Source organism: Antennarius striatus, chromosome 10 (genome assembly GCF_040054535.1).
Source record: "Antennarius striatus isolate MH-2024 chromosome 10, ASM4005453v1, whole genome shotgun sequence".
Taxonomy (NCBI): Eukaryota; Metazoa; Chordata; class Actinopteri; order Lophiiformes; family Antennariidae; genus Antennarius; species Antennarius striatus.
The window spans coordinates 16,115,390-16,138,576 of NC_090785.1; the positions used below are offsets into that span (position 1 = coordinate 16,115,390).

The 23,187-nt window shown below is 38.3% G+C and overlaps 1 protein-coding gene across 1 annotated transcript; it reads left to right on the forward strand.

The window, feature by feature from the left end:
- Nucleotides 1-13,690: 13,690 nt before the first annotated feature.
- On the forward strand, nt 13,691-19,101 carry adrb2a (adrenoceptor beta 2, surface a). Its single transcript, XM_068326223.1, has 2 exons — nt 13,691-13,837; nt 14,157-19,101. Exon 2 carries the CDS (start codon nt 14,157-14,159, stop codon nt 15,405-15,407), a length of 1,251 nt encoding a protein of 416 aa, XP_068182324.1. The 5' UTR covers nt 13,691-13,837; the 3' UTR covers nt 15,408-19,101.
- Nucleotides 19,102-23,187: the final 4,086 nt, after the last annotated feature.

A 23,187-nucleotide genomic window follows, 5' to 3' on the forward strand; every position in this document is an offset into this window, starting at 1 on the left:
TTCTCTCTTTATTTCTCAATGTATTTAGTCTGTGTGATTCCTCATGCTTCCCGTCTATTCATTGTGGATCTTTGTAACTCAAATCATCACGCCAAGCAGCGTAACATTAACACCCCATAGATTAAGATTACAAAGAAGCCCATCACCGTGACATCTACTAAGTGAGTGGAAAACCTCAGTGGCTTAAAGCTTGGCTTAGCTTCTACAACCCCAGAACATAAAATACATTCAGCAGAGCTAGAGATGTAAAGGTTACATTACGGTACTACAGTATATTATTTTGTTTATGTGCTGTTTTTATGTCCTGTACTTGTTTAATGACATTTAAATGACCTCATGTAAATATAGATTGAGACTATGGATTGAAAATGTAGATTGAAACTTGATAAATAACAATTTACGAACAATCCAGTTTATGAACAGCATCTTGAAACCAATTGTGTTCGTAGGTTGCAGACTACCTGGAACAAGCTCTACTTTTTCACACGTCATATCTGGTAGTTGATATTTTGAGAATAATATTCTGCCTCCAGACTTGGTGGTTAGTGGTTGGCCAATTTCCACACTAAGTGGCCATAAACATACATGGAGCTGTCCAGAGAAAAAGTGTGACAGTAATGTTAATTTAACACTTTGCTGTTGGTGTTAAATTGCTCCTGCCCCTCCTCACAGCAAAGGAGAACTTTTGTGATCGTATCTGTTTGTACATTTTAAAATATTAAGTCTTCTGGATGATATGGGGAGAATATATGTGCTAAAGGCTGCGAGTGATGAATTGATGTTTTTAAGATGATCATGACCTCCGAACCTAACGTCTACATTATGGTCGCCAATTAAATCACTCATCCATTCATAGTTATACACAGGGTGTGAGATGATGCACCAACACCTGACACTCCTCTCTGTAACTCAACACAACTCATGTTATAAGACATCCAACAATATAAGCACCTTGAGTTTTGAAAACCTGTTTTGTTTTAATTTCCACTGTTATTCTGCATACACCTCCACACGTGTAAGGTACAGTATTTGATTCTGAACTGAATGACAGACAGTAGCATGACTCGCAGACCACCAGGGCTCATTACCTAAAAATTATGTATTTACATAATGAGCCCTGGTGGCAAAACCGACAGTAATAGTATCTGATCAGACTTGTTTTGGGGAATAATGGTAATATTATTCTGACTATCAAACGCTGTCTGTTTACCTTAGGATTAAAATTCTGACTTGTTCTTCCATAATGAAAGAAACAAATGATCATAGCGTGTTTCAGAGTGTTCTTTAGATAGATATTGCATATCCGTTTAACAGTTTGTGTATATTTGTACTGCACCTCAGACCTCCCTGCAGCAACTAAAAATGTCCATGCTTGACATCCAAAAGTTGTCTGATTCTCATGATGTGTTCGTCAGTAACATACTCATTGCCAAATGGGCAAGTGGTGCTGCTTTGTACCAGTGAAATAAAACAAGGTAGTAAAAGTCTCTTGTCACACGGTTAATTATTTGCATTGAGTAGATAAGGCAGCTGTCAAAAGTTTAGAAAGTATTATACCCATTAAACACTTTACAGATTTAGCTAAGAACAGACGTCACCTTCTAACCATCCAAGATTAAATCCAAGCAGGCAAGAAGGAATGCCATTCCACAGTTTTCCTGTCCTCCTTACTCAGAGTTGATCTTATTTCTCTCTAATTTCTGTGTTTATTTCAAGTTATATAATGCTGACCGTTTTATTGCAAAACAATGGAAAACCTTGTATCCTATAAGTCTTTTGGAGCTCTGAATAGCGGAATAAAAACAAAATATTTTTAGTGCAGCTGCTTTAAACTTGATTTAACAGACCATATTTGGATACTGTGAACAAACAGCTGCGTTAGTCTGTCTTTCATAAATCAAAGAAGGCAGTGAAAGCAGTACAGAGTGTTGAACTTAGTGTTGAACTGTTGATCAGATCCACTGGTACTGTTGACTTTTATTTCTACTCTTCAGTTTGTTTTTTATAAATTTTAAAATGACTTTTTACGTGTAACAAAATTTTAAGCACCTTCTTTTTCAATTAATGTGATCACATGCTACATACTTGAATGATTCTGACATGAGAAGTAATCTCACAATCTGCTACTGTATTAATTATTGTGCCAATTCGTCATATTAATTCATTTATCATTATTTTACAGCTTCTTCGGACACATTACTCTTCATTTGAACAAAGTTAGGCCAATTTCATGGTTTGGTGGATTTAACTGAAAAGATTTAAAGGCTATCTTCATTGTGAAAAGGAAGAGTAACAAGGCATTGACAGTCCACTGAAAAAAATGTAATTATGCATTTCCATATGACCGAGAAAATGTCTCCAGGACTGTCGTAGGATTATCCTTTTTAAATTCTAGTTTAGATTTTGTTGGAAATTCACTGTTATGGACCTTGATTCCAATACCATCCACATTCCTACAGATCTTACAGCTTAATCTTGTTGCCATGCTTGGAAATGATGAAGCCCATTTGTGATGCTTTGATCGAGAATCCAGCTGGTGCCGATATCAAAGCAAATATGTTCCTGCATTCAACTCAAATGAACTGTGTCCAGAAATGGAGCATTGTATGAATTGCAGTCTTCTGTAAATCAAATGGATTGAGATAGTATGACAGCAATAGTCAATTTATTTTGATCCTGACCTGTCCATTAGTGCCTTTATTCTGTGTAAAACATGAAAATATTTTCCTTCCAGTTTGCCAGTTTCAGTTCTTGTGTCATGTGTGACTGTAAGCCACAATAGTAAAGGCAGCCCTGATAACAGTACAGCTCCAGGAAATACAACCTGTAGATTGACATAGAAACATTTACTATGGTTGTAACTGGAGTTAAGCTTTGAAACACATGAAAGTAAATATGTCTGCAGATGGTTATAAGCTAATTAAACTTACAACATTTAAAATTGGTGTAAATGTGTGTTTTTAGCTGCGTTACAGAAATGCAGAGAGAGAAAAAACAGCATCAGAGGAGCAGACTGGATGCAGACAGATATAAAACCTGACAAAGCTTGTTTACTTGTGGTTTTTATGGTGGCATTGCTGCAAATATGTTCTATGTATACATGTACGTACATATATGTTTGTGGAAGGGTGGTAAATTGCTATTAAGTGATAAATAGATGATGAATGACTGTGTGGCTGCTTTCTATTTACACACTAGTAAAGGAATAATGTGCCCTTCACTGAAGTATTATCAGTGAAACATGAAGAAGTCATCGCAACTGATACCATCTGTCCCTCTCTCCTGCACAAGAAATGGGCCTCTTGAACGCATCACATTCCGACTAACTGCCCCAGTGCACGGCAACGCTCCAAGACTGCTGCTATTTATAAAGCTTGGACGTCTGCCAAACTTATGATAAATGAAAAAGAATGGTGTTGGTCTTGGTTTAAATCTTTTTCACTTGGTGTGGGGGAGGTCAATAGGTCACTCAATCACTCTAACAGAGGTTTGAGAGTAACAAAATAGGTCTGGAGCTGCTTCCCAAAGTGGGGACAAGAGAGAAATAAGCCCATACCCTGTTTATTTTCACATCAATCACTGTAGAAGAGGCAAGAATAAAAGACTGTAATTCCATCCATCTGCAGTATCTTGTAGATAAAAGAGAACCAGACAGGCCATTATACTGTATGTTCAGCAGCATCAATGTTAAGGCAATGTGAAGTCTGAGCACGGTCACGCCTTAGACTTATGTGGTCACAGGGGCCAACTTTAATTCATGAGAAAATTATTCACATTTTCATTAACATTCCATGAATACTAACTGGTGTCCAAAATTTCATGCAGATGGTTTAATCTCCAGCAGCTCCAGGCCCAGGCCTTACGTGCCTCCAATCCATTGCTTTCATTCAGCGTTTTTAGGATAGAATATGTTATCTGTTCTTTTATTTATACCTTTATTTACGGTACCACCACCATGACATTTACCACAGCCTATGGCCATTCAGCAAATTTAGACTACATGACTTAGAATTCACATTAAAATGCAGAGCAAGTGCCCTGGTTCCCTCAGTGTCTGCGGCCCCCCATCTCCATTAAGTACTAATATTCACCCACAGATATGATCGGATTCCTTGATTTTGAGCGAATGCTTTGATCTCATTGTTATTCTCTACTGTGACTGTATAAAGAATATGCTATTTTCTAAGACGCATCCTTCTTTCTGTATTATGTTCAAGCTGGTTCCTCTCTTTCACAGGTGGGAGGATGATACTTCAGCTCACTGAACGTACAAAACTAACGAGAGTACTTTTTAAAAATTTATTTGTTTTAGGGTTGAATTGCTTGTAAATTCAAACACCAGTGGATTATTATTCCCTGCTGCGCTGACTGCAGGTCTACTGGGACATTTCTAAGTAATGGTTTACATTAATTAAATCCATACAAGGGCAGTAGCACTACTTTGAGGTTAAACAAAGGTAATAATTCAGCCCAGGCAGACTGCATAACTCACAGCACAAAGACGCCAAAAGTTCCCAAGCTAAGACAGAACACATGAATTCAATAGTCAATTTTGGTTAACCGAAAAAACAAAAAAATCACTGGGTCGATCCAAAGCATTCAGCCTTTTACTTTTTCAAGTATATTTAATAGAACATGGAACAGCTTATGATAGTTTTTCTCCTTAAGTCTTCAGATTGATAGCACAGACAACACAGAGACTCTAACATAGACTCTCACGAGGCCACCAATTTTTCTGCCAAAAGAAGACATGTTTTGATAAAACATTCAGCTCTCATTGACAACAGAAAAGTTGACTGTTCTGCGGAGCAGACGTTACTTTCTTTACCATTTGTGTCTCATAGTCAGCAGTTTTCTTGTTTGGTTATTTGTTTATTTGTTTGTTTTTGTGTAGTAGCAATTCATGGGAAAATTCCTGCTGAGAGAATAGAGGAGAGTATGAGGGAATTGAACCTAGAGCCTCACGCATTCATGAGTCCAACAAAAGTCTGATGTGTTATGTTTCAAAACACAGTGGCATCCTGTTTAAATAGCAGTATGTGGTGCATTGGTCGGTTATACATGTTGAATTCAGTCTGGCAGCCACAGCCCAAATGTTAGTGTTTTTACAACATCTTCCTCCGTCTGAATGTTTACAGTGGCCATAGCATGGTGAACAATGACTTAAGCATCGAGCCAATGACAGCTGAGCCCACACAAGATCCAATCTGTTTGAAATGATAAGTTTGTCTCACTGTTTATTTTGTCTGATCTGTACAATAAAATCAAAGAGGACACTCACTGAAAACACACCCTGCAGCAGTAAATGCAGGGGAACACAAACTTTTAAGGATTTTTGTTCCTTGAAGCCTGATCCACAGAGGCCCTTACATAGACAACAGAACCATTTAGTTGTTCTGACCTCGTAATAGTCTGCAACAGAGAAATACGCATCAAAAAATTGAATATGAAATTATTTGTGTACTGTATATTTGCAGTTATTTATGCATATTTCTCTTAATTTTTAGAAGTATGAACATGATGGGTTACAAAGTATGCACCAGTAGACAGTAGCATAAAATAAAGTACATCTGATAAAGCATAGCATAGATATTCTGGATTATTGCCGGTGTGTGTGTGTGTGTGTGTGTGTGTGTGTGTGTGTGTGTGTGTGTGTGTGTGTGTGTGTGTGTGTGTGTGTGTGTGTGTGTGTGTGTGTGTGTGTGTGTGTGTGTGTGTGAGAGTGCCTGCGTGTGTGAGTGCCTGTGTGAGGCTTTGCATGTAGGTGCATCAGATACAAATGTTTGCATGCTCGTGCCTTGTTCACCCTTCCAAACACATCTGAGATATTATTTTAGCAGTAATTTCTTTTTTTTATTACAAATGACTGAAGGCTCTAAGGCACGTGCAAAACTGTTGTCAGACAGCGACATTTTCTCAGAATTAAGGTTTTTAACTGTACTTATATATCAATTCATTTTTTTTGTAAATGTTTGCACTTTGTTGTCGAGAAATGAATGGGGAAGATCAGCAAGTGCTCTGCTCTGCCTGGCCTGACAGTGGTCCTACCTCCCTTAATGTAACCCACATTATGTTTGCATTTGTGTTCTATAACTTAACTTGATTAGTTAAGTTGATTAGTTGTTATAGCTTCATATTTAGAGCTCAACCGCAACATTATCTCAGATGTAATTATGTTCTCATTACATGTTCACATGCATGAAGCAATGAGGCCAACGTAAGACTAGTATATAAATGATGTGACATGAGAAAAGGAAGCCTCTCACGAGAGGAACAAAGTCTTCAGGTGTTGTTCTTTTATTAGCATCCAAGAACAGTCAGGGTAGAAGTATTCATCAGGTAAAGATCTCAGTGTTCTATGAGGAGGAGAAGAGGTAATCTGATATGAGATAGTTTGGATGGGGATTTAATAGTGTTTTACTAAACAGAGTGTTGTACAGTATTCCACGGAAGACCGGATCCAAGACAGTCCGTGGGTTATCTAAATATGAGTTGGCTCTGTCTGGGAATGACAGGATACAGGAAGACAGATGTCACAGACTTAGGAAACCAGTCATGATTAATAGAACACACAGACTCCCACTTTCCAAAACAGAGCACTGGAAAGAAATTAGATTAGATTTAAGAAATGCTGCTGTAAAGTAGTTGTAACAAATGCAACAATATCTGATGCTTATTCCAAGTTATTTCTTGCCTTTGATCACTGCTGCTGAGATGTGGTTCAGATTAAGTGGACTGGCTGGGAAATTGAGTGAGGACTGTGTGTAATTGTATACTGTATACATTCAGGGGCTGTTTCCATGGCAATGGTTTCGCCTAAAATGGTGGACTCTTGTTGGGTTTTTGTTGTTGGTTCATAAGACCTTGCATTTGTAAAAATTAAGATAAGGTAAGATAAGGTAAGATATTCCTTTATTGTCCCACAGTGGGGAAATTTGTGATTAAAAACTGTATTTGTTTCAACATCACCATACTATCATCATGTAAAGCTGCTAAACAGAATTTGTCTTAAAACAATGGTGTTCCTGCAGATCTCTTTTGATTTCAGCCTTATTCATATAGATGGACCGAATACTGAGAAAATAACAAAAAACAAAGTTGGAATGTTTGGTTTTGTTTCTGCTGCAGACTCAATTTACATTCCTCCAGTTCAGATTTATTGAACCTCTGCTATTTTTATTCGGTGGTGTTGATTCGTGACATCATTGTATAATGTTCCAACCAATACAGGTCATCTTAAAAACAGTGCAAATGTAAGCCTCTACAATTTCCTGTAGAGGCTTATGCTATGTAAATGGGGACCTTGGTCCCAACAGCTCGTCTTCAATTTGTGGAAGACCTTGTCACATTCTGACTGCACAATTTCTGTTTTACAGCTTTTTTTTTGCCTGCATGATTGTTGTGTGAGTAAATGTGCCAGTTAGAATTGTTCTGTACTCAATGACTGTGTTATGGTGACATTTTTCTGAGGTGATTTGATTGCAGCACTTACCACTGAATACACATAGAATACAATACAATATATACTTGGAGCTGCTTACTTGAAGTTTTGAATGTCCTGAAACCATTTGGTATACTTTATCGGATTTTACTTGGGACTAACGAGTCGGATGGACGGACGAAATATTTAATGCTTAAATGTAGTAAGAGAAAATATGATCTATATCGTTTGGTCTTAGCAAGACAAAGAAAGAAATGCGTATAAATTAAATATTCAAAGAATATTAGTTAAGAATAAAAATTTAAAAAACTAAAATAAATGATGAGGTTCTTCGTCTTCTTCTATATAAAATTATGGATTTCCTGCTCAGATATTCTCCATCACCTTTGTGAGAATTCATTATAACATACCTTGATTACATGGCTGACGTACAATGTGGTGTCATTGAAGGCAGAGCTCTGGACAGTATCATCCCTTGGTGAAATTAGCCTACACACACACACACGCACGCACGCACGCACACACACACACACACGCGCACACACACACACACACACACAGCCTGTTTGTAATCCATGCCCTTTCTTTTTAGAAAAGATAAAGAATGTGGGAAAAAAAAACAAACCCTACTCTACAACAAAAATGTTTCCATCGATTGACAGTAGACTTCTGAGAGAGCATTGGTCACTTATCTGCCATGTTATGGTTTGACAACTAATCTTGAAATGAACAAATGAAATACAGCTGCGGCTGAACATTTGACAAAAACAGGAATGCAGTAATTGCTGATTGACCTGTTCTGCATTCACAATGCATCCTTTTGGATAGGCTAGTAATGAAGTGTTCAAAATTGGACCACTGCTGTATTCCAGTCTGCTGTACTGTAAACATAAGTTATTTTTCATGATATACTCTGTCTCTAATAGCAAAAGTGCAATCTAATAATTTAAGTTACTACAAAAAAATGTTATGGTCTAATAAGGGTAGAATAAAGTTTATGCTGTAATGGGGCATCTCCGCATGAGCACTAATTTTGTAGTACTTCTTTTTCACCTTACTGGTTTTTTTTCACTTGCCCCTCACTTTTTGGCTTGCACCTTAAACATGAGTCACGATGGGTGCTGGTTTGAATTGTTTATCTGGGAGGGGTGGGTCACTTGTCACATCAAACAGTGGGCATGTTACATTTGGGTTCCCATAATTGTCGCAGACACATTCGCATTGGCAAACAAACACAACAATCAGGTTACTCAATAGTGTTTAGGTATGATTCATGCTTCGGGTGTGAGAGGTCACGGGGTTATATCCTCGTAATGAGCCGCCACTTACAGTATGTTAAAACCTGAGGTGGTAGGCTTGAAGTGAAACAACATAAATTGCCAATATTAAGTGGTACAAGTTTATTGAAATATGCAAATCAGTCAAATGTAATGGAATATGCATTACACAATGTCTAGCATATCATTAGTGAATCACAATGAAAGATCGACTGTTAAGGGAAGACAAAGACCAATGTGCTAGAAATGAAAAAAATGACTTCTGAATTGAAATGATTGACTCTGGAGTCCAATAGATTTCATTCGCTGATTAGTTGGATGTCACGTAGCAGGTATCTAGCACAGAAGGTAGGAAGGCTTTGCAAGGCGGCAGTTTTTTGCCCAGAGATTCCCTCGAGGAGGAGATGACATTATTACAGCTTCTCAGGAAGAGCAACGGAATGCTGGCAGTTAACACCTATGGGCAATCAACCCGGGGCCCATTACAGTTTTGCTGTGATTTGGCAGCACGTTTCTTTTCTGTTTGTATCTCATTAGGTACCTGGTTTGCTCATACGTCCCTAGAAACCGTGAAAGTATTATATTACCATACAAAACTGCTGCTGCTTTCATTACCAACTAGTGACAAATCTGACCTAATTCCAGGATCAAACATCAAAATAGAAATAAATACTGTACGTACAAACCACATTGAAAAATATGTTTATTATTAAAAACTCCATGAGAATTACACAGGCAAAAACACTTAAATACTGATTTTTCTGAAATTTCCATGACAATAATCTAATTTCATACAGTCTTCATTTGCAGCTACATAACTCAGTCATCCCTTTTTCATTTCTACACTTGTTTTACTGATGCAGTAATCATCTTTCAGTCACTTTCAATCATCTTTCAATTCACAAAGTATTGTGGGATTTTCTATGACTATCTTCTATCTTTCCATTATGTAGATCTGATAACACTCCGTTTCGAGGGCATCCGAAGGGCTAGATGACCGCTATCCATCCACAAACTACCCTACATGGGTGGCGGGGCTGAATGCAAGGTTAATATTATTTTTATTAATACAATTTTTTCTCCTTGGTAATATTAGTATTGGTGGGAGCTCTGGTGGAGCAGGCATCCACTTACTGAATGGGTGGCAGTTTGATTCCTGAGCCTTTGCCAAATTGTGAATGAACGGTAAGCTCCAGATGAGCGTGTGATGTTTTGCATCACTTGATGTATGAGATTGAGTGGTTTTGTGAAGACTAGCTGGACTTTGAGTGGTCAGACATTTTACAAAGCTGTTACTGTACTTTGTTCTTAATAAAACAAATTTTGCACTTCCTGGTTATCTGTCATAAAATTTAAAAAAAGGAAACCATCACATTGTTCTGTAACATATAATAATTGTAAGATCCTTAACGGTTAACAAAAAAGGTTGTGGAGCTAAGCCAGCTGGGATAGGCTCCAGCTCCCTGTGACCCACAACAGCGGATAAAGTGGTGACAGAAAATGGATGGATGGAGTTCGGTTGGAGCTCAGCGACAGTGGAAATGAGAGTGGTTCAAGGAATGGTACTGGGGAGGGTACTGGTTGTTTTTCTTTGATCTTTTGAACAGTGGTGTTATAACTGGGGAGAGTCTGCTGGAGCATACTGATGACGTTTGTGTTGTATTGCAAAATATGAAAACAGAAAACTTTTTTTATGTTGTTATTTTTGGACTTGTCCCTGGGACAGCTGAATCTACTTTTGCAGTGGTACCCAACATGGGCTTCAGTGATCAAGATGAGGGAGCAGCAGGAATAGCCAGACAATAAAAGCAACACCTAGCTGCAGAGTGAGACCTACATCCTGGAAACTATGCTTTCAGGTCTGGTCACCTTTAATAAAAAGGGCAGTCTGGATAATATGGAAGGAAGGATTTTAAGAATAGCTTCTTCGATGGCAGACTGGGGCCAACTGACTTTCATCTGAAGCAGCAGGTGAAGGATATGACAGGCAAGGAGGCCTACACCAGGTCCCCTCTGCCCTGTCCCCCTGTTGACTGGCAAGTGGAGCAGCCAATCACCAGTGCCAAATGATCCACGCATGTCTCCACTCTCCTTTAGTCCTGGTGCAACATTGAAAGCCTTGGCTTGCAATGCTGCGCCAGGACTGCCCGTCATCACCTGATATCTGTTTTTGGAAGTCTTGTTCATGTCGTGCCCTTTCTCGGATTTTGCGACCTAAGCTTGTTTTTTGACGATGATTTTTGTGTGATGATTTTTTTTTTGGATACCTATCTCTGTCCACCAATCTGTTGCGTACACTGCTTCCGCTGTACCACATGAGTCTTGTTAGTCCCATTGTGCCATTGACTGTGTACCAATCCCTATCTGTTTCGTGACTTGTCTGTACTTTTACCAAGATTTTTTTATGGAATTTATTGTTTGAGCTTTTTCCTTTGTGGTCTCTACCTGGCTTAACCTGCCTTTGTGTCTGAATTTTAAACATCCTAAAATTCAGCTCCTGAGTTTTCTTCTGGGTCCACAACCTTTTGAAGCCTCATCAGCCATGAAATAGCAATGTCTTACTGCTGTTTTTCGTGCAAGCCAGAGTGTATTTTATGGGGGGGAAATCATTAAATCATAGGGAATCATCCCTGTTAATGACATTCCCACAGGTTCTTTCAAGTTTTATGTGGACTTTAAGAAAGTGTGGAGTCATTGAGATCGGCAAAGCTCACTGTCAAATCAGTGTGCAACTGGGCTGAGGGAGGTACAAAATTTGGGATACATACTTTTGCAGCAGGTGCATCCTCAGGTAGAGAATTTGTCCTCACAGCCCAACATTAAAAGGAAAGGGAAAAAAAGAAATGAAGTGGTTGTTGGGCCTGGCAGGCTATTATAAGCAGTATTTCCTTAGATGAAACTGACTAGCCCCCGACACACCTAAAAAAGTGCCTCAAATCTGCAGTGCTGAGCAGAGCAGAGCAAGCTGGTGGTTGAGAGGGTGAAAAGGTCAGTTATAGGAAGCTGCTTCTACACAAATCCACCTCTCAGTTTTGTTCTGCAGGCTGATGCATTGTGCAGAAGGTTGGGTAATATTTTTGTTTCAGCAGATACAGGGAATCAACTGTCCCGTGATGCACTACAGCTTCCTCAGTCTCAGTGGAGTTTGGAGCTTAATTTCAGAGAACAGAAAGCGTGAAAGGTTCAGACAATGGCGCCATGAAGGGACAGTTTAATCATCACAGGTGTATTGAACAGATTGCTCTCTCCCATCTCTGCAGTAGCGCAAAGAACCTGTCAAGAGTTTACTGGAAACTGACTGACACAGCCAGCCTGAGACATTTGTTGGCCTGTTTTGCTTAAAACCTGTCTTATTTAGTTTCTTGTGTTTGGTTTGTAAGTCCCTTTATAAAAACTCTATTTGGAGAGCTCAGGATAATAGAGACTATTGTTAAGCTGCCATTATGGCATCTCATCAAAAGAAAACACAAAACACAAAAAGTGTTATACTTGTCATGATATATTTAAAGAACTTTTGTGTCTCACTTAATTCCGAGACTGACAGAACGGAGCGCACTTCTGGATAACCAATATAATTCGCTTACCATATCACATGTCTCCCTACCACGAGTGTTATGTGCAAGGGCGCACATAACACTAATGTTTCCATGTAAGTAGTATACACTTCATATACTGAATCCAGACAAAACCTTTGGACATATTTAAAGACTAAAGAATGAAGAAAAGTTAGGAATTTTGGTCACAATGATTGGATTAGCGTGAGCAAACGCTAGTCAAAATTCTCAGGTAGCGTTAGCCCCGATAGTGAAAAAAGCAGAGCAAAGTAGTAGCTCAGGGATTGATTTACGTATAATCATTCATTTTGGTTTAAACTATCCGTGAAATGCACAGTATACCCTAAAAATGCACTACTATTAGGTGATATTGTAGCAGGAGACAAACACTATAATGTTACGGTTGGATTGTTTCAGATTGTGATGCAAATCAACTTTTCAAAGGTTTGTTGGCATTTGCAAGCACTCTCTCTTTTCCTCTCTGTTTGTATCTCTTAAAGTTAAATTTTGTTGTTAATGTTCTAACATTGTAAACGCTCCACTGATATTTCAGTAGTAAAACAGTCAAATGTCAACACATTATCATAATGATAGTTACTTATTGGTATTCAGTCGAAGTTCAAGGAAGATTGAGGCACACACAAAGTAGAGCACAAAAAAGAAAAAAAATGTGTCATAGCAGATGATCAGTTGTCATTCCTCTGCTTTTTCAAATCTGTGATGAACATCAGTTCCAACGAAAAGGTCGGTGTTTGCTTATCTAATACATTAATGTACAGGACCTACACTCTTAGAATTTGAATTATATTTCAAAATAGTCCAAATTCATAACAAAATCCAAAGCGGATGATTGTATTATCTGTTCTTTTGTTTAACCTATAGAAAATTGTTGTTGCAACGTTACATGAATGCAAATAATTTGATCCCGTGTTTGCTTTCTGCAAGGAAGACTTTCAGATTTTCGTTTATGTTGTTTATAGTTTCATGTTAAACAAGGCAGGAAAAGCACATCAAACTTTCACATTAAAGTACAACAGGAAGGAAAACTAATAGTCAAACCTCTAAAAACCGTTACATTATACACAGGTTTTTGTCTGTTTTTACTTTTAGTCAAAACAGACAAAAACCATACTGGTGGGCATAAAGTTTCTTCAACTTTGAACACATTAGTTGTATTTTTTACAAACAGGAATTTTAGTTATAAAAGGTATAAAGACAGAACTAAATGTCTTTTGTTTTAACAGATTTTCTCTCATGCTGCCTGCAACAGTGGCTGCAGGGACAACATGTTCAAGCTCTCAGGAGCTTGCAGCACCCTCAGGCTAACTCTCTGATTGGCTGATCGCTGACCATGATGTCATCACAGCACATTATAAGGGCTCTGACAAATAGTCTGAGAGACACATTTGAAGAAACAGCTCAACTGAGGAACTGAGAGCGTCAGACTGACTTTATCAAAAGCAGGCAGGGAAAAGGACATGTGACAGTTAATACTTACAGGAACTACTTGATCAGTGACATTTCTGCTTTGTATGGGAGGCAGTAAATAAGAACTACCTGTGGAGGTTGGTACTTCTGTTCTTTCTTAATATCAAAACATGCTCTATGAGCAGTGTTTGCTGAAGCTAAAGGGTGTGATTTGTTTTGTTTTTTGTGCTGGGAGGTTTATTCTCCTTTTAGTGCGAATTTAAAATCAACCAAACTTTAATGTTATTTTTCTATACAGAATTTCTATTACTATAACGGAGCATTTCTTATGCTTTCTGTTCATTCCTTTTATAGAATAACAGTCATAAAGTTTAATAGGTTTAAAGTACAATCTTCACCTTTGTGTTTTTGTCTCATATGTGTTGTGTGTGTATTATCTACGTATGGTTTATTCAGATGGGAAGTACAACCCCCGCAGTGTACCTCAATGTGAGTACAGAGCTGATCACTGTGTCAGACCCAGCTAAGCAAGAGGAGGGTTACAGTGAGGCAACAATGATCCTGCTGGGTATGGTCATGTCTCTACTCATCTTGTGCATCGTCTTCGGCAACATTTTAGTCATAACTGCGATTGCCCGCTTCCAGCGTCTCCAAAATGTCACCAATTGTTTCATCACATCCCTGGCCTGTGCTGACCTGGTCATGGGTCTCATTGTGGTGCCTTTTGGTGCTTGTTACATCATATTTAAGACTTGGCACTTTGGCAGTTTCTGGTGTGAATTCTGGACAGCAACCGACGTGCTCTGTGTGACTGCAAGCATCGAAACCCTGTGTGTCATAGCTATAGATCGTTATTTGGCCATCACTTCTCCATTCCGCTACCAGTCAATGCTGACCAAGTGCAGAGCCCGCCTTGTGGTTGTCTTGGTGTGGGTCATTGCTGCTTTGATATCTTTCCTTCCCATCCACATGAAATGGTGGATATCAAATGATGAGGAAGCTAAGCGGTGCATTGAGGACAGTAACTGCTGTGAATTCTACACCAACATGGCTTATGCCATTACCTCCTCTATCATCTCCTTCTACATCCCTTTGGTCATCATGGTTTTTGTGTACAGCCGAGTTTTCCAGGAGGCCAAGCGGCAATTGAAGAAAATTGACCAAAGCGTTGGACGCTTCCACAATAGTGACAACAGCAACCTCAAAACTTTAGAGACAAACAATGGGCGTGGTCATAAGAAAGTCAAGTTTTGCCTGCGGGAGCACAAAGCCCTAAAGACATTGGGCATCATCATGGGGATCTTTACTCTCTGTTGGCTACCCTTCTTCCTACTTAATGTGGTGGTGGCCATATGGAAGGATCAGCACAATGACCTTACATTCAGGATACTCAACTGGATAGGTTACGCAAACTCTGCCTTCAACCCTCTAATTTACTGCCGGAGCCCTGAATTCAGGTATGCTTTCAAGGAAATCCTCTGCCTGAAGAGAAACCGCTTGAGCAACCCAGGGCCCATTAATGGCTACTTCTACAGCGGGCATAGCTGGGTGAGTGAGCACCAAGGGAGGAGTAAGGGCAGCTTTGAAGACAGTGATGCCAATGAAGGATGTCTGGAGAAGGAAGTAGGTGTTTGCAGTGTTGTGGACAGAGTGGTGGACACCAATGGGAACTGCAATAAAGGTCTCAGTGTAACAACGGTCCTTTAAAGTCCAATGCCAGAGATAAGTGTTGACAGGGTATTCCAGACATGTTTACATTAGTATCATGAAATTTTAAAAAAAATGTTAATAAAAAGGTAAGATCAATCCAAACCTGTTTAGTTTTGGTGTACTTTAAAAAATACATAATAATCGTGTTCCATTGTGGAATGTATATCTCACCTCTTTCAATGTAGTGAAAAATACTGTAAGAAGATTGTCCTTTTGTTAGATTGAAGTTTTATGTTCATCTACCTCATCATTCCACTATCAATACATGTTTCTCGATAATCTAAAATAGTTCAAATACATTCACTGTCCTCAGGAATTAAAGGGCAGTATCTCAGTTGTTTATTTACGTGACTAAATCGTCTCTGTATTGTATAATTACTTATTATTTGGGTCAAATTTAATTTGTTGGCATGTTGTTTTATCCCTGAATTCTTGTTCAAAAGAGCTCACAACTTAGATCACAGCAGCATAAAAACTATTTAGTCAATTTCTTGTTCTGAATTTCATCCTGGCATGCTAATTTAGCATGAAAAGAGGCATTACATTTCTGTTGGAAAGGACTACGGAAGAATCATACTTAATGCCGCTTTGCTGCATTGGTTAACACAATACATTCCAAGCCAAGCAAAACTGTGATTAGCCGTCATTTCATTTCCATGATGATCAACAACAGGTGTTGCAGAACCTTCCTGTCTCTTCACTGCTCAGCAAAGTTCCGAGGTTCTGCTCCCCCTTCTAGAGTTTTACAGCCTGTTGCATGAGAGACTCCAGCAGATAATACCAGAGATATGAAGTTATCTAAATTTCACTGGCGCTGACTGAGAAACCCTAACCCTGCGGCCACCCTGTTATATGCTGAAGCTTGATAGTTTCTATAGTATGTGTTATAAAGATCACTTTCACCCCGATTGTATCTGGTATCTTTCAGAAAAACTGAAATTAATCATTGTGGTTAAAAATTTAAGGTAGTCTATGTATATGCTAAAATAATTTACTACTGGACATACAGTACTGCCTGTCATATCTTGCATCAGGGCGTGGGTTAATTTGTGCAATATCAAAATCAGCATTTGGTACATTATGTGGCGATTATGTAGCCTAGGTGTAAGAAAACCTAATTGTTTTGTTCCTTTCTGAATGCTGGCAGTAACTATTGTTTGTTTATTACATTTTGTGGTTGCTGTGTTTCAGCTTTTGCAGTGATGATTGAAACCTGAGACCCGTTTCCATAGTCGTGGTAGAAGGGTACAAACCACACATAATAATAAACAGCATGCTGAAATAGCCACAAGAGATAATAAAGTTCCAGACATGAGACAGAGACAAGAAAATAGTCCAAGGCAGTGCACCTATCAAACTGCTCCATGACGTTTCCCAGTCTCCTCATTGTCAACGGATGTTTTATAAAATAAGTCAAACATTCAGATGAGATATGGCACTGAGAAGTTCCTCATTGCTTCCTTTTGTGACTGTCAGTTTCAGTCAATTTAGTATTGACGCAGTTTGTGTACCGGCTCCAGGAAATGCCCCAATCCGGCTGAGCCCAACCCAATAAACATGAATAAATACATTATCTATGCTTTTTAGGTGGAGCATCAGATAAATTTGTCCCAAAAATAACACAAAGAGATCAGTTGATTTGAAAGTATATTGTTTACAATTTGCGGTTGTAATGAGATTTAAGGGGTAAAAATTAAATTAGACTCTTTTTCAAACTACCCATCTTATAATCACACATTCTTTACTCAAGCAAGCAATAATATAAAATAACCATTTTGCAGACAGCTCAGATAGTTAACCCATCCCCTATTCCCACAAACACACAGTCACACAATAGACTCTTTGGAATATCACTTCCAAAGAGGAGTAAGTGAGTTGTACTATAGATTTAAGTTCAATTCTGTTTGGTTATGTCATACTTATGATTGAAGCCACAGCATGCTAGAATGGCTGAAGGCAGGAGAAGGAGCAAGGATTCTCTACCAGTCTGAAACAGTGCTAGGGACCGGTAATTTATGCTGATACAGTAACCTCCAGAGCAAGGTCAACTGACACTGTCAAAACTGTGAACTTTGTTCCCTCAGGGGAATATCTATGTACTGTATTGCTACGTTTGGTCAGTGCTGCAGTCACTGACCTCAGAAATAGATGTAACTACGGTGACATCACATGTCAATGTTAGCCATGTGAAAAACAAGCTTTTCAGAATGTTGTTTTTGTTGCTCTGTTTTTCTTTTTCATGGATTTTCGGCGAAGTAAATGTAGATGTTAATAAATCTTTTCCTCCAAAATCCACACTGTAAAGCACAAAAGTGATACGATTACTTGTATAGCTTTCCGTTATATAATTATTGACTGTGTCAATTCAAGGGACAGTTAAATATTTTCACTCTTTCCTGACATCTGATTTGTGTAAATTATTTGTTTAACTCATGAGACATGGTCATAAATCCTAGATGGAGAAAGCAGGACTTTTAAATTTTAGAATTTATATTTTAAGGTCATTAATGAGAAGACAGTATAAATGTTTACTGGGAATTACTTTAAATTATTTCACATCAACACTATGTAGGTAGTTAAACAACATTGCAGGTAAGAGTAATATGTATTTTTCATTTTGGCATCAACTGTCCCTTTAATTGCCAAATATGTGTGTATATAACACATCAGTCACTTCATAAGCAATCTTTGCATGTCTGCTCTATATTTGTGGTGATGTTTGTGGTGTTTGTGGAGTGTGGTAATATTTTCTTGTGATCTGTATTAGTCCAATTGGAAAATAACGTAAATGTATTTACACACACTGCACCCTCCTGGCAAAGGTCTCTCTTTACACCGTTCCATCACCCATGACACTTGATGTACATACACCATCATGGACGAGTCCTGTACAATTAGCTGACCGGTTAACACTCCAAAATACAGCTAATGGTTTGGGATAACAAACAAAAATCTGGATGTCCATCAGTTTTAACATACCCATTTTGGCCACAGATTAATACCCACTCTGAAAATGGATCTTTTTAGAATGAATTTCAAGTGACAAGTCTTAATGTTCTTATTGTGTCTATCTTACGTTATCAATGCAAGATAATCTACAGAAAGCCATATAACAAATTTAAACACTTTCATCAAGATTATTGGGCCACTGTCCTCACTACAATTATGTTCCTATCTATTAAAGTCACTGTACTCCACAAAAAGATTCCCATGATGAAACTCTTTATTGCACATTCATGAAACATTTGTAGAATTTTAAATCCACATTTGAGCTCAAAAACTATTAGTTGGAGCAGTGGAGCATTGCTTGTTATCTTGCACCATAATATCTCCACAGAAGCCCTCTCACTCATTTGTGACTCATTTGAAGACTGAAGATAGGCTGGAGAGTCAGAAGAGATACCCTTTTTTTTCTCATCAATTGCTGTGTGAATGTGAATTTTCATTGAAACTATGCTTTAGCCTTCCTGTGGTAACTAAGCCTGTCGTACCTGTACTTTTTTCATGGCCAGAGGGAAAAAAAAGTTGCAACTCAGCTGAATGTTTACTAAATGTTTGCAAGCTATATTCGCACAAATGTTTTTTCACTGTTAAGCTAATGATGCCTATTACAACATGTGGTGTCTTTGGTATTTATAGAAAAAAAACAACAAATGTATACTGTGACAGTTGTATTGAAATAAATGATGTACATATTATAATGTTATGTCCTCATTGCCGTCTCTTTTATGTTCATTAGAGAGCTCAAAAATAAAAAAAATAAGCCAAAATTTTGAAAAAAATAAAATATAAGTCATCTGAATATATCAGTCCTGTGTGTTGACAGCAGCTAAGTCTATTTCAGTCCAGGAAAGCCAGTCATCAGTTGGAGATTCAGGGAGATGATGGACGGCTGGGAAATCCGGATAATAGGAAAATACTTTCTTTGTCATCGTAAAACTGGATGTTGGCTCACTGCTGCAATTTATTATAGATTACACTGACCACGTAATTCTATCCCAAAGATCCATGGGAGGACAACAGATAAGATATATAGAGCAATAAAAATGTCTTGACACTTGAGAAATAGCCTGAGTCAAGTGTTTCAAATGTTCTTTTTTTGTTAAACAACTAAAGATCTTGAGATTACTTATCAAGGTTAAGAATGGAGTAGAACCTCAAACTGAACACATCAAATGCATTTATATTTAACAAAGACAACCTGGTTTGTGAATGGATATTATAATCTTTCATATAATAGTTTAGTATATTAAAAGTACACTACATATGACTATAACTTGGGTGTTGTAAGCTTTAGTTTACCCTGAAACCACCAAATGAAAGTTAAATCCTCTTACATGTTTGTTATTTTATAATGAGCTGGCGAGAAACAGCAGTATTGCCGTTTGATATTCACCTATGACAGTCTGGCAGGGGTGGACAGTAACGGAGTAAATTTACTTAAGTACTGTACTTAAGTACAGATTCTGAGGATTTTTACTTTACTCAAATACTAGAATTCTTTCATACTTTTTACTCTTACTCGAATACATTTCCAAGGCAAATTTTTTTAATTAATTAAGTTAATTTCTGAGAAGGCTCATGAATACTTGTTACTTTTAGGTTTGCCTGTTGTTGTTCCCCCCTCCCCCCTAAAATGCAATTGGCCACACGCAGTGTTCGTCAAAGAAGGAAACCTATCAAAGTACACGTTCTCAACTGGGATTGACGTAAAAGCGGAAATACTTCATCCCCTACCCAATCAGCTCAAAACAAGACTGCGGTGGCAATGTCAACTGCTGAAGAAGCCTCCGTTGAATCTGATGAACATGATGAGGCGGAGGAAGAAAACCCATGGCCTCATCTTAAAGATATGTTCGAGTTTGTAGAAGTGAAAAAGGACAACGTGGACGCAGACAAGAAAAAGTACATTTTCAAATGCCTACTGTGTTTGCTGAAGAAAAACTGACAAAAGTCACACCTAGAGACCTCTTGTCACTTAATTTTACAGTACTACAGACTGACAGAGACTGGCGGACACAGGCCCACAGAGACACACAGATTGGGGGGGAGACAGACAGACAGACAGACAGACAGACAGACAGACAGACAGACAGATAGACAGGTGGGGGGAGACAGACAGTCTGGGGGAGACAAATATTGTGGTACTGGGATATGTCCTTCCTGTAAACATTGAGTTGTTGAAAGCAGAGATTTAGTTTGTTGTAAAGCAGTGGTTCTCAACCAGTAGTCCACCAGTGAGTCCTTCAGGGGTTCCAGTTGGTCCCCAGTTAAACGAGTTGGTTGGGCCTGTATGGCTCCATTTGGTCTTGTGTGTGTATGGAAGGGGGGAATTGTTTAATAAAATGTGAAAATGACATAATTGTCCTCTTTGAAGATTCCATTAATTTTATTTCCATTTTTATAGATGTTGGGGAAGGCTTGGTATAACATAATGGTTCTACAGGCAAGCACATCAGTGCAGGTGGTTTCAAAGAGTTTTCTCTGAAACAAGAGATACAAGGTACTATATATAAAATTGTAAAATGACAGTAATTCAGTCAGGTCCATTCTCTTCAAAGACAAAAAAAAGGAATTTACTCTTACTCTTACTTTTACTTTAAGTACATTTAAAAGCATTTACTCTTGAATACTTAGGCACATTTAAAAGAGAGTACTTTTTTACTCTTACTCAAGTAATGTATTGACTGGGCTACTCTTACTTGTAGTGGAGTAAATTTTGACTAGAAGTATTTGTACTCTTACTCAAGTAATGGGGTCAAGTACTCTGTCCATCTCTGCAGTCTGGCATGCCTGCACTGAGCACACACACTGTTAATTGCCCACAGTCTAGGCTGTGTCATTGTGTTTTTATTACTACAGAGTGAATGAGTACTCTTTCACAGACTCTGGCTACATCACACCCCAACGTCTCTGCAGTAGCCCAGAAATGGTGAACCACACAGGGCCTCAAGAGAGGAATTTGGTGTGGTTTGTTGTTTGTTTGGTTGTTGTTGTTTTTTCCATGTGTTTTGCTTAAAAGAAAAGTGATACAAGGATTTGCTACTTAGCTGATTGCAACCTCTACATGATGCCAAAAAATATTAAAATAGGTATAAAAACAAACTTGGCTGTAGTGTCTTTGACTATCTGGTTTTGTAATGTTTCTTTGCATATGCATCACAGTTAAAGATGAATGTATAATAAATGAGCAAATATTTTGTCTTTAATAATCATGTGAACTCACTGTTGAAAAAACTAAAAGAAGAGGAGAAGCATTGTTTTTCTAAACAGTGAATGTGAGTTGCAGTTTTAAGGTGGAATATTTTATTGCATGTTACCCAGTGGATGAGGTAAGGATTAACTCATGTGCCAACACATTTTAAATGTTTTACCGGCTCATGTCCATGACAGATTATTTAATACTTCAGGTCTTAATGATATACTGCATAACTTTAAACTATATAATATTCTATTTCTTTATTGTGAGAAAATCTATCAATATTATATATTTGGTGGAAACAAAGAAAAAATAAAATAATAATAAAAACTCGGAGAGTGACAAATAACTGACTGACTGACAGCCGATCAAATCTGCTAACTGTTAGCATTGTTTTTTTAAAAATGCACGGCATTTCAATATCAGACATAATTGGTGAGGAAGGTTAATGGGAGACCAGCAAGTCTCTACGATCAACATCTATCAACATTCTTGCTGTCATCTATCGGTTTCCACCACACAGAGATGATGCTGGAAGAGTCCATGATGAAGGGTTCATTTAACAGGGTTTTAAAAAAGGGAAACAAAAGGAGGATACAGAAAGCTACTTCAAAAGCTATCAGCCTGCCTTCAAAATAATACACTCATCCTCACAAAGACACAACTGGATTGCTGCAATCTCTCTGGTCCATTGACACGTTTTCACAAGGTGTCAGGATTCATAAAGCTTCAATCACGTGGTGAACGAATTAACCTCAGCTGCAGGTTAATCTCTGCCCTGTCTGAAGAGGAGGGCAGATAGAACCTGATGAGGAGGACAAAGAGGCACCTTCAGTCTAAAAGCATCCAATTTGTACTCAGGGGCTCTTCGCTGCCAGTCATCTTCTAATCCAAGTTTTCTTGGCATCAGAATTTTAAGACTTGTCAGTTGCTCCATATATCTCAGGACTTTAAACGTGTTTAAAAGGTGATGACTGCAGTCTCTTGCTCATAAATCTGTGAGATGTGTTGCATGCTCTGTGGCTCTTTAAAGGCCAACTTTCAATACTGACAGAAAGGAATAAAAAGAGCACAAAAACTCTTGGGTAATATTTATCACTTGTGTCTGTGGAAGTGAGCATAAAATGAAGAAGTCTAACCTCAAAGCTGGAACTTGCAAACACATGAAAAGCGCTGGGTGCATTCCTAGAGAGACGATTTGTATTACTGTTGTGGACATTCCACCAACACTATAATTATGCAAACCTGTTTCAAAATTGACAAATATTCCCTTTGAGAGTAGAATTTTTTTAAAGAAAGGCAATTTTGCCATTCCTGGACACACCGTGTTGTTTGAGTCGCTGCTATTAGAAAAATGGGAGGAAATTTCTCTGGGAAAACAAGGATCTGTTTCGGTTCTGGATGAAAGTTTTTTCAGCTATGATATAGCGTGAGTATGTGAAAATGTTGTCTCTGATAGATCGATAAGTCCCCTGGTAATTTGGCGACCAGAGCGACTGAGGCACCGCAATGTCTGCCGTCTCCTCTCTCCCAGGGGCTGAAGTAGCATGTGTGTGTGTGGTTTTTCAATGTTTTTGT